The 13,104-nt window shown below is 38.2% G+C and overlaps 1 protein-coding gene across 1 annotated transcript in view; it reads left to right on the top strand.

Annotated features, from left to right (window-relative positions):
* LOC126203329 (integrator complex subunit 10) overlaps positions 1-13,104 on the top strand; it is a 121,964-nt gene that overhangs the window by 80,351 nt on the left and 28,509 nt on the right. Inside the window, exons 9-10 of the mRNA XM_049937600.1 lie at positions 175-450; positions 7,321-7,520. Of these exons, the coding sequence (XP_049793557.1) occupies positions 175-450; positions 7,321-7,520 (476 nt within the window). The remainder of the gene's footprint in view (positions 1-174; positions 451-7,320; positions 7,521-13,104) is intronic.

Below are 13,104 nucleotides of genomic sequence, written 5' to 3'. Positions count from 1 at the left end.
ATTTTAAGATCAGCATATTAGAAAATAATACATTCCTTGTTCATACCTGATGTACATTCTTCATATAGCTTTGTTAAAAATAATTGGTATTACATGACACAACAGAGGTATTACCTTTCATGTAATAACCTGGCCAAGTCATCCTTTAATACAATAAATTATATTACTCAACAGGTGGTGGAGAACAGTCATTAGTTTTGTTGGAGGCTTTCACACCACTTACAGCATCGTCATCCAGTGATGACAGTGGAGAAACTAAAGCAAAGCGTCGGAAGCTGGAAGCTTCTGATGAGGTTGCAGCACCTATACTGACAGGCCCACCACGTGCTGTCGGGAATTCGACGGCAACTACTGTAGGCGCAGGACTGACATCATCGCCTGTTGTGCATAGTTTCCTTATGGCTGTGCGATGCTGGGAATTACTTTACAGTACAGAAAGCCTGGAGAGGGGTTAGTTTGTGCTTTTTGTTGTATAAAGTGCTCTGGTTTGCAGTTGTATCTTTATTTATAATGCTTTTGTCAATTTTACACACCACTTTCACAATGCATGCAACTTTGTTTGCATGTTAGTAGTGCACAATCTGATTGGAGAAAAGAAAATGTCGAAGATGAATTAATGTGTACTTTCCACTTTCTGATCGCAACTGTGACTTTATATATTCATATGCATTCTCTATATCAAATGTAAAATATTTATGTTTCTTTTAAGACCAGGTTGATAGTTGTACGTAATGAAAATTGCTTCAGTTATTCCTGTAAGTTTATTTCAAACTTTAAAAATTTGTGCTAAATTATAAATTATTACTCTGAAGTATATTACTACCTGATTTCATTCCTGATTTCAACTTCTAGTGTTGTCATATGGCTACTGCAAACTAAACTGTCCTGCAACATTAGTGTGACACCCTGTCAAAAGCCTGAATAACTGCATTTTGCAGCACAGACAACTGTGAGATGTGCAGGAAGAGAGTCAGTGAGGTTCTAGCAGGTACCGATGCAGATGTAGAGCCATACCAACTCCATTGCTGTGGCCAGCTGCACTTAGGTTTCTCACAGGGGGGGATCCATGGTGCGAACAGCTCGATTGAGGTAATCCCACAGATTCTTGATTGGTTTTAAATGCAGGGAGTTTGGTAACTCATCCTGGTGCTCTTTGAACCACACACTTACACTGTGAACTGTTTGACACATTGTGTTGTCCTGCTGGTAGATGCTGTCATTCTGAGGAAAAGCAAGTGGCATGTAGGTCCCCAATGATAGATGCATACTTGTGTTGATCCATTGTGTCTTCCATGCCATGAAAACATTCCCTGGACCATAATGCTCCGTCCTCTGACCTGGACCCTTCCGACAATTGTTGCAGAGTGTTTGCTTTTGGGTGTGTCATGTTGTGTACACCAATGACCATCTGTCCAATGGAGCATACAACATGATCAATCTGAAAAGGCCACCTGTCACTACTCAGTGGACATCCAGTTGCAGTATTGGCATGCAAATTCCAACATTTGTCACCGATGAACAGCAGTCGGCATGGTTGCACTAACCAGGCAAACACAGAAGAATATACATATCATGTCATGTTTATATTTGTATTATTCTTATGCTGAATAGTGGTACAGTCAGAAATGAAGCACGGCAACTGACTAGATTTTTAAATCTAAGATAACACTTATTTCTGTGCAGAATGTAATGTACTAAAGAGGCGTCTGCAGAGATTTTCAAATGGAGAAAAATTTTCGCTAAACTCTCGTTCAGAACATCTTCTATTATACGCAGTTTATTATTTGGTTCTTGTTGATCATTATCAAAGAAAGTACCAGTGTAAGTAGCAACAAATAGCAGTCTATTGCCATTGTTTCGCTTACGAGACAATTCCTCTCTTTTGTTTTATTGTAAGCCGCGGTAGCGCGCACAAAAGCAAGCCTTGCCGCAAGCAGCGACAGGTCATAAACACTCATTATCAGAATGCGACAAACAATGCATGACACAGTACAATGATGCATTTTCAGCTTAGAGTGACACAAACACCTATAACAAACAGAACGCACTTATCAGATCAAAGCAAAATAAGCAATCAATTCAAACCAGATGAAGCACATTAAAAAGGAAGGATATCCTTATAAATACGGACGGAGCACCTGACACATAACAATGGCTACTTGGTAAAGCTTAACTGTTAAGCTTATGACTCGAACCAAACTATTGTAGCTGTATCTTTATCCATTCTACCTAAATTGTGTCTCGTGTTACAATGGACCAACTTTGTTTCGATTTGGAGGTGCGGTCTAAAACTTTTCTCCCCCTTTGAATTTCAAGTCTCAAATTTCAGGTGCAGCTTAGATTCAGGAAAAATTTTTTTCCTTGATTTCGAGTCTCATTTTTCAGGTGTGGCTTAGATTCGAGTAAGTACGGTATTCTCTTGTATTTTCATCTTACTGCACAGCCACAGAGCCATCTGTTCAAAGACCTGCATCTTTCCCGTAACCCCCCCCCCCCGCCCCGCCCCTGCATCCTGTCCTACTCCCTCTCCACTTTCATCAGCTCAGGCAATTACTTTCAGTAATGAAGTACCTGTAATTAGTTTTATCATGGTCAAGGATCTGCATGTTTGGGTGTCTATGTTGCTGTCTATGTGAATGCGTACTTTTGCTAGAAAAAGAGCTAGTGCTTAAAAAGGTAGCGTAAATGCTATTTTCTGTTATGTGTTGCTGTGCTCCACGCATCAGTCTACTGTAGGTGAGAGGTTGAATTAAAATTTCAGTATGTTGATCATCTGAGCAGATTTCAATGCTGTAATAAATATTTTAACAAATATAGATCTTCATAATGTCTTTGCCAGAGCATGAGATAAAAAGGGAAAATGTGACTGTTGAGAAGCTGCAGTATGCCTTTATTCAGTGATTGGTTTCAATAGAGCTATCATCTTGTGGTTGATGTGATCTGACTGGTTTGATAGGGTGAACCATTGTCGTCATATACCACACAGCATTAAAAGTTGTAAGCATCTGTAAACGTTGAATGTTTCATGGTGTATGATGACTGTGGCTCAGCTTAGAAAATTAGTATGAGTGATAATGCCAACCAGAAGATGATTATGGTATTGGAAGTAGTCATTGAATACGCAACATTCTTCTTTACAGTTTCACAAAATTAGCTGCAAATATTTTTATTGTTTTTCTCACACAGGTACATGACATGCTTATTTTGGCATTTGTACCATTTTCAAATGTTCCTGTTGATTTTACATTTATAGAGCATTTTATTCTACATTTGTGTAACACTATTATTAGATTTTTATCTTATACTTATGTCCAAATGAAGTGACGTCCATAAAACATCTTGGAATATAATTTCTTTTATTTACTGTATTGTCAATATAGGTCACATACCTACATTCTATAGAAATTTCATGTTACTATTTGACAGTTGTCAAATGAGAGATCAATCCATTGATGCGTTATGTGTACAAGTAAATCATATCTTAGGTACCGTAGTCAGAGAGAATTTTGCATTATGCAATTGTGTGATCTCAATGTTGTTAATTGTTTTTTGTGTATTGTATTGTGTTCATCCCTTTTTCTATTATGTTAATAAAGTTTTCCAGATAATTTTTATGTTTATAAAGTCTGTTTGTTCATTTAGGATGTCAATCGGATATCAGTTTATGTGTGAGTGTAAATTTCCAGTTCTTTCAAAATGTTCATGATCTGACCTTTTCTGTCCTATGTTGAATTTTCAAATTGTTTTTGATGGAGTTCACTCTTTGGTTTTTGTTTCTTAAGTCTTTCCGCTCCCGGGATTGGAATGACTCCTTACCCTCTCCCTTAAAACCCACATCCTATCGTCTTTCCCTCTCCTTCCCTCTTTCCTGACGAAGCAACCATTGGTTGCGAAAGCTAGAATTTCGTGTGTTTGTTTGTGTTTCTATTGACCTGCCAGCACTTTCGTACGTTTTCTCTCGTCTCCAATAATATTCCATTGCAATTTGACGTCATTCTGACCAGTGGTGTTATTTCTACAACGTTTTGAAAGTTTAGCTTTAATTATAATCACCCTGTATATATCAGTTTGGTGTCGGTTTTGTTATCTCTTGTTTTTGTTATTTCTGTATGTATGTTGTCTGTTTTAGGTTTAGTATGATTTTGATAGTTTTTGAGTGCTGTATCTGGGTCAAAATTATTTTTCTGTGCCACTTTTTGTAGTGTTGTGGTTTCATTTTTTATTGTTTGTTCTTCCATTGGTGAATTTATAATTCTGTTGATCACTGATGTAAAGTATGCATATTTATCCAATCAGGTGGCATAAATTATTATTGATTATGGTGTCTGTTGTAGGTTTCGTGTAAATTTCAAATTTTTGTTGGTTACTACCATTGCTTATTATTAGGTGTAAGAAACTGGTGGATTTGTTGCTTTCTGTTTCCGTTGTAAATTTTATTTTTGGATGCAGATTGCTTAATTGCTGCCGAATAGTGTGTATATCCTTATTGTCTCCATTTATTAGTAGTGATGTATCATCTATGTACTGGTAGTAGTAGATAGTTTTGTTAAGGGATAGAGAATTGGAGGGGAAAATTTTTTCTTCTATGCATTGAGAAATATGTTTGTGATAGAACCTACTATACAATATCCCATTGCTACTCCATCTTCCAGTTGTATATTTTCTTATCAAACCATTCAAGTTTTTATCTACTCTTAAGAAATAAGAATCATAAAGTGAACACTTTGAAAATTCTGCAAAGGCTACCAGAAGGTCAAACCGTAAACATTCTCGAAGAACTAGAAATTTATACACATGCAAACAGATATCTGAGTGACATCCTAAACGAACAAATTGACATCAAACATAAAAATTATCTAGAAGACTTTATTAACAATATAGAAAAAGGAGTGAACACAACACAATAAATACATATGCAAAATTATCTCTGGCAAAAAGTCTCTGACTACCTAGGATATAATTTACTTCCAACAATGTAGAGAAAGGTAGACTGCTACTTACTGTAAAGATGACACATTAAGTTGCAGACAGGCACAATTAAAAGACACTTACACTTTGGCCAAAGCCTTTGTCAGAAAAAGACAAGACAAACACACACCATTCATTCATGCAAGCAAGCACACCTCACATACACGTGACCAACAACTCCAGCTGTTCGGAGCTGTCGAAGTTGGCAGTGTTGTGTGCGTGAGGTGTTCTTGCTTGTGTGAATCATTGGTGTATGTTTCTCTTTTTCTGACAAAAGCTGTGGTCGAAAGCTTATGTGTTGGCACCTTTTAATTGTGCCTGCCTGCAACTTAAAATGTCATCTTTACGATAAATAGCACTCTATCTTTTCTTACAGTATTTATATTCCGGACTAGAATTTCCAGTGTTTGACATAATTTGCTTGTAAACACTATGCATCAATGGAACAATTTGTCATTTGGCAACTGTCAAAAAGTAACACAAAATTTCTATAGAAGATGAAGATATGACTTATCTTAACAACACTGTAAATAAAAGACATTATGTTCCAAGATGTCTTATGGACATCACTCCATCTAGATATGAGAATAATATGAGGGTGCTTTGAAAAGTTCTCAGAACAGAATAGAAAAAAAAGTACTTACATCACTGAAACATTTTTTATTTTTCAATGAAATCTCCTTGTAGATTAATGCACTTGGTCCAACAATGTTCCAGTGCCTTGATCCCATCTCAAAAATGAGTTTCCTCCAGGTGTGCAAAATAGTTGTCAACTCTGGCTATCAATTCTCCGTTTGAAGTGAATCTTCATCCTCCAAGAAAAATTTTCAGTTTTGGAAAGAGATGAATGTCTGACGGAGCTATATCAGGTGAATAAGGTGAGTGTGGAACAATTCATACCTTAGTTCTTTTTGTCATAGCACATGTGTACGGGTACGCATTATCTTGATGGAACATGACTTTCTTCCTTTCTGAACCTGACTTTTTTTCACATATCTTTTGTTGCAATTTGTCCAGGGGTTTAGCATAGTGTTCTCCAGTAATTGTTTGCTCAGTGGAGAGATAATCTACTAACAGAATTCCTTTCACATCCCAGAACACTAGTACCATAACCTTTCCTGCCGAACAAATTGTCTTTGCTTTCTTTGGTGGCAGAGAATCAGCATGTTTCGACTGCTTTGACTCTTGTTTTCCCTCTGGTGTATAGTAGTGCAACCAAGTTCCATCTGTGGTCGCAAAACGGGGCAAAAAATCTTGTTTGTTTCTTCTAAAATGGGCCAAACGTTGTTCCAATATGTCCATTCTCATGCATTTTTGATCCAGCATCAAGAGCCGCGGCACCCATCTTGCGGATAATTTGTCATCTCTAATTCTTCATTTAAAATGTGATATACTCTTTCAGATGACATCTGGCAAGCGTGAGCAATTTCACGCACTTTCAATCGGCAGTCCTCCATGAGCCTTTTGTGCACTTTTACAATGATTTCTGGAGTAGTGACACATCTTGGCCAACAACTGCACGGATTAACATCTAAGCTCTCCTGACCAAATTTAAATTCATTTGTCCACTTGGCAACAGTTGAATATGAAGGAGCAGAGTCCCCCAGTGTATTCTGGAAATCAGCATGAATGTCCTTTGCTTTCACACCTTTCTTTACCAAGTACTCAATCACTGCCTGAATCTTGATTTTTTTTTTTTTTTTTTCCATTTTCGCAAATCAGTATGCTGGGACAACAGAGCCATGTCACCACCCCAGCTGTCTTCCAAGAGCACTGACGTGCCACGTGTTTACAGGCAACAGTCCAATGAATATCACATGAACAACTCGTTGCACTAGGGCAGCCCTCTCGTGGTGATTCCGAGAACTTTTCAAAACCACCCACGTATAAGAGAAAAGTCTCATAATAGTTTACATAGATGTAGAATAAAATGTTTTGTAAATGTAATGTCATCAGGAACACTTCAAAATGACGCAACTGCCAAAACAGGCTTGTAATGTACGTATGTAAAAACAACAATAAAAATATTTGCAGCTAATTTTGTAAAAGTATAAAGAAAATGTCATATTGTGATCTTACGCAAGGTGTGGGCCCAACAGAGAACAAGTTAACTAACATAACATTCATATTTCAGCATCTCAGCAGTCATGTATTCTTTTTTCCATTACTTAGAATCTGTGGAACAGCACCTTCAAAGACAATGATACAATTTTATGCAGTTAATGACTCATTGTTCTTGTAACCTATTTTGATGTCATCAGTTAGACATGTCTTTCTTTCATGATTGAATTAGTAGTAGTGTTCCCTGAATGGAATATGTCATCACTAACAGAACTATTTACATTTGAACAGAGTTTTCGCGTTTAGCACAACACCTGAAATTAGATGTGTGGTTGCAAGGCTTTCTCATGGATGCTGCTCTCTACAGTGGAAATTTTGAAAGTGCACTGTCTCTTGTTCGAAGTCAACCAGAACCCCCTCCTACATCACTTGCTGCCTTACGTCGTCATCTTCGACTTGCGAGTATCTGCTATTGTCTTGGCCAGTATCAGGTAAGGATGACTGAATGTAATAGTAATAAGTAAAATGTTGCCTTTGACTTCTGTCTCCAGATTTTCAGCCATTTGATTCATAATTTTGCTGATGTCTTGCTAAAACTAATTTTTAAACAAACATCAACAGCAGATCCTGAGACAGTAGCCAACAGGCAATTTGTGAACAAGTGCCCATGAAAGCCTCAACGAATTTGTGCCTAGTAAAATGGCCCCTTTTTTTTGTGAATACAAAGATTTTCCAGCTTTATAGTGTGCAACATATTATTTCTTTCTAAAGGACACAGTGATAATTTCCAGTTGATGCTATTAAAATTTCTTACCTGTATCAATTATTTTTACTCCTATTTTCAAAATCCATGTGTGTCTTTAATACAGGGATTCTCAAGCCATAAATCATGATCAGCTGGTTGATCACCATGCTTTGTTGTTGCTGTTGTTGTTGTGGTCTTCAGTCCTGAGACTGGTTTGATGCAGCTCTCCATGCTACTCTATCCTGTGCAAGCTTCTTCATCTCCCAGTACCTACTGCAACCTACATCCTTCTGAATCTGCTTGGTGTATTCATCTCTTGGTCTCCCTCTACGATTTCTACCCTCCATGCTGCCCTCCAATACTAAAATTGGTGATCCCTTGATGCCTCAGAACATGTCCTACCAACCGATCCCTTCTTCTAGTCAAGTTGTGCCACAAACTTCTCTTCTCCCCAATCCTATTCAACACCTCCTCATTAGTTATGTGATCTACCCATCTAATCTTCAGCATTCTTCTGTAGCACCATATTTTGAAAGCTTCTATTCTCTTCTTGTCTAAACTATTTATCGTCCATGTTTCACTTCCATACGTGGCTACACTCCATACAAATACTTTCAGAAATGACTTCCTAACACTTATATCAGTACTCGATGTTAACAAATTTCTCTTCTTCAGAAGCGCTTTCCTTCCCATTGCCAGTCTACATTTTATATCCTCTCTACTTCGATCATCATATTATTTTGCTCCCCAAATAGCAAAACTCCTTTACTACTTTAAGTGTCTCAATTCCTAATCTAATTCCCTCAGCATCACCTGACTTAATTTGACTACATTCCATTATCCTCGTGTTGCTTTTGTTGATGTTCATCTTATACCCTCCTTTCAAGACACTGTCCATTCCGTTCAATTGCTCTTCCAAGTCCCTTGCTGTCTCTGACAGAATTACAATGTCATCAGCGAACCTCAAAGTGTTTATTTCTTCTCCATGGATTTTAATACCTACTCCAAATTTTTCTTTTGTTTCCTTCACTGCTTGCTCAATATACAGATTGAGTATTCCAGTCAACATTGTCAAAAGCTTCCTCTAAGTCTACAAATGCTAGACACGTAGGTTTGCCTTTCCTTAATCTAGCTTCTAAGATAAGCTGTAGGGTCAGTATTGCCTCACGTGTTTCAATATTTCTACGGAATCCAAACTGATCTTCCTCGAGGTCGGCTTCTACTAGTTTTTCCATTTGTCTGTAAGAATTCGCGTTAGTATTTTGCAGCCGTGACTTATTAAACTGATAGTTCGGTAATTTTCACATCTGTCAACACCTGCTTTCTTTGGGATTGGTATTATTATATTCTTCTTGAAGTCTGGGGGTATTTCGTCTGTCTCATACATCTTGCTCACCAGATGGTAGAGTTTTGCCAGGACTGGCTCTCCCAAGGCCATCAGTAGTTCTAATGGAATGTTGTCTACTCCCGGGGCCTTGTTTCGACTCAGGTCTTTCAGTGCTCTGTCGAACTCTTCACGCAGTATCATAGGTCCCATTTCATCTTCATCTACATCCTCTTCCATTTCCATAATATTGTCCTCAAGTACATCGCCCTTGTATAGACCCTCTATATACTCCTTCCACCTTTCTGCTTTCCCTTCTTTGCTTAGAACTGGGTTTCCATCTGAGCTTTTGATATTCATACAAGTGGTTCTCCATTCTCCAAAGGTCTCTTTAATTTTCCTGTAGGCAGTATCTATCTTACCCCTAGTGAGATAAGCCTCTATATCCTTACATTTATCCTCTAGCCATCCCTGCTTAGCCATTTTGCACTTCCTGTCGATATTATTTTTGAGACGTTTGTATTCCTTTTGGCCTGCTTCATTTACTGCATTTTTATATTTTCTCCTTTCATCTCTGGTTCTTTCAGTTTATCCAGGTCCCATCTCCTTAAATTCCCACCTTTTTGCAGTTTCTTCAGTTTTAATCTACAGTTCATAACCAATAGATTGTGGTCAGCGTCCACATCTGCCCCTGGAAATGTCTTACTATTTAAAACCTGGTTCCTAAATCTCTGTCTTACCATTATATTATCAATCTGATACCTTTTAGTATCTCCAGGGTTCTTCCATGTATACAACCTTCTTTTATGATTCTTGAACCAAGTGTTAGCTATGATTAAGTTATGCTCTGCACAAAATTCTACCATCTGGTTTCCTCTTTCATTTCTTAGCCCCACTCCATTTTCACCTACTACATTTCCTTCTCGCCCTTTTCCTACTCTCGAAGTCCAGTCACCCTTCACTATCTGAATAATTTCTTTTATTTCATCATACATTTCATCAATTTCTTCGTCATCTGCAGAGCTAGTTGGCATATAAACTTGTACTACTGTAGTAGGAGTGGGCTTCGTGTCTTTCTTGGCCACAATAATGCGTTCACTATGCTGTTTGTAGTAGCTTTCCCGTACTCCTATTTTTTTATTCATTATTAAACCTACTCCTGCATTACCGTTATTTGACTTTGTATTTATATCCCTGTATTCGCCTGACCAAAAGTCTTGTTCCTCCTGCCACCAAACTTCACTAATTCCCACTATATCTAACTTAAACCTATCCATTTCCCTTTTTAAATTTTCTAACCTACCTGCCCGATTAAGGGATCTGACATTCCACGCTCCGATCCGTAGAACACCAGTTTTCTTTCTCCTGATAATGACGTCCTCTCGAGTAGTCCCCTCCTGGAGATCCGAATGGGGGACTATTTTACCTCCGGAATACTTTACCCAAGAGGACGCCATCATCATTAACCATACAGTAAAGCTGCATGCCCTCGGGAAAAATTACGACTGTAGTTTCCCCTTGCTTTCAACCATTCGCAGTACCAGCACAGCAAGGCCGTTTTGGTTAGTGTTACAAGGCCAGATCAGTCAATCATCCAGACTGTTGCCCCCGCAACTACTGAAAAGGCTGCTGCCCCTCTTCAGGAACCATACGTTTGTCTGGCCTCTCAACAGATACCCCTCCATTGTGGTTGCACCTATGGTACAGCTATCTGTATCGCTGAGGCACGCAAGCCTCCCCACCAACGGCAAGGTCCATGGTTCATGGGGGGAAGGCGATATTTCACTCTGTTTAAATGAGCTGTTTTGGTAAAACACCAATTTGTTGACAATGAGCATTTTGCACTGTATTTGTAGGAGGTAACTGTGACAACAATACTTCTAAGGACCGATGATCTCAGCAGATTGGTCCTTTAGGAATACACACACATACACACAGTGCTTCCAGTAGGCAACACAAACTGCTGTTTTTGAGCTTCCATGAAACAATAATGCGCACAACAGAAGTAATGATCAGTTAAAAACTTTGTGTTATCAAAACTGAGATTGTTGTTTGTATTGACATGTCAGGTAATTGCCTCATCACTCATTTTTGAAACAATAGCGAACAAAATATTGCAATAGTACATACCACAGCAACAGCAACATTGCAGTCAAATACGGTGAATAGTATGCTGTACATTTGGCAGTGAACATATCCTAACCGCTACAGCGTGAAGTCTCCTGATTACTGCCAAGTGCTCTTGATCAGAACTAGGGAATCCACACGCCATGTTATAGTTCTCCCACAGTAACATGTTTGTGAAAAATGAGTACAGCTAAACACTGGAAAACATACCACTTCTGTTGTGAGTGGGAGAATAGCTTTTTGTTACTCTGTGTAAAGATAGGTGTATATGTTTGATAATGTAATGCTACTTTAGCCATACCTAAAAAGATAAATACTGTATGCCAGTTTAGAACAAGTCACAAAGAATCAGAAGCAGCTATTGGTAGTGAGTTGAAGAAGAAGAAGAAACTCTCTAATCTTAAAAGTATATTACAATCACAGCAATCGTTTTTTTATAAGGCCTGTATGAATTTATTTTATTATTTACCCATCATGTTCCGTAGGACCAAATTGAGGAGCAAATCTCCAAGGTCATGGAACGTGTCATTACATGAAATTACAACATAAAAGTAATAACAGATAAAAATAAATGTTTATTAACCCGAAAAACATCAGTCCATAAGTTTAAGTAAATGCCATCAACAACAAAACAAAAATAAGCTTAATTTTTCAAGGAAAGAGTCTCTCATCAAACATAGCATTATTCTGTGTATCAGAAGTACTGATGAAACATGAACCAATTGATGATAGCTCAGTTGTTAAAGAGTGCTTTCTGGCAGCTGGTGAGTCCTTCTTTCCACATGCAAAAACAAGTCAGAGTATCAACCATCAAAGACATGCCTCTTTCAGGTCAACTATAATAAGAAAAGTGCCTTTAATGGCAGTAATTATGAAAGGTCTGCTGATGATAGGTTTCGAATCCTGCATGCGTTTCTCATTGTGGTTCGACAAGTCCATAGATGAAGTTGATTCACCTCAAGCTATGATTTTTGTAAGATTGATGTTTTCAGATTTCCATGTAAAAGAAGACTTGTTTCCAATTTTGACCTTGAAACACTCTACACAAGAAAAAGTTTTGCACTGCATTCAAATCATTTCTGAAGGTGATTTGCCAATTCAGAAACTTGCACATGTTACTACTGATGGAGTGCCTTGCATGGTAGACAAACACAAAGGGTTTATTACCTTGAGTGTGAATGACGATCTTTCCTGTCTTTCTTTAAGTATAATTGTATCGTGTGTCAGAAAGTGCTTTGTGGACCTATTTTTAAATTGGCACATATGAGTACTGTCACAAAAATTATGAATTCAGTTCACTCTCAGTCACTACAGCAAAGAAAGTTCAGAGTGCTATTAGAAGAATTGGATAACCAGCTTTGGAGGCTTGCTATCTGCAAGCCCAAGTTTGATGGTCGAGTAGAGGCGTGCTTGTAAACAGATTTAGAGAACTTCTGCCAGTTATAAACTCTTTTGTGTCTGAAATAGAGGAAAACTACTCACAACTGCTTTAGCTGACAAACTGCCTATTGGCTTCTGTCTCGGGTTCTTCGGCCGACGTTCATCTAATGATTTTTCTGACGTTTCGCCAGCACGAGTGGCTGGCATTGTCAAAGCTTCACCCTCCATTGCCGGTGGTGGAGGGTGAAGCTTTGACAATGCCAGCCACTCGTGCTGGCGAAACGTCAGAAAAATCATTAGATGAACGTCGGCCGAAGAACCCGAGACAGAAGCCAATAGGCAGTTTGTCAACAAGTGGCCACGAAAGCCTCAACAATTTTGCTTTAGCTGAGCTAGTTGTTGGACCTAGCATTTGTAACAGATATGTCAATTGAATTAAATGAACTAAACAAAGAACTTAAAGGGAAAAACATAATTGTCATAACTCTGAGGTCTTCTG

The sequence above is a fragment of the Schistocerca nitens genome, chromosome 9 (assembly GCF_023898315.1).
Source record: "Schistocerca nitens isolate TAMUIC-IGC-003100 chromosome 9, iqSchNite1.1, whole genome shotgun sequence".
Classification (NCBI taxonomy): domain Eukaryota; kingdom Metazoa; phylum Arthropoda; class Insecta; order Orthoptera; family Acrididae; genus Schistocerca; species Schistocerca nitens.
Note: the sequence above shows the minus strand (reverse complement) of the source record. Positions and strands in the feature narration are given on the sequence as shown.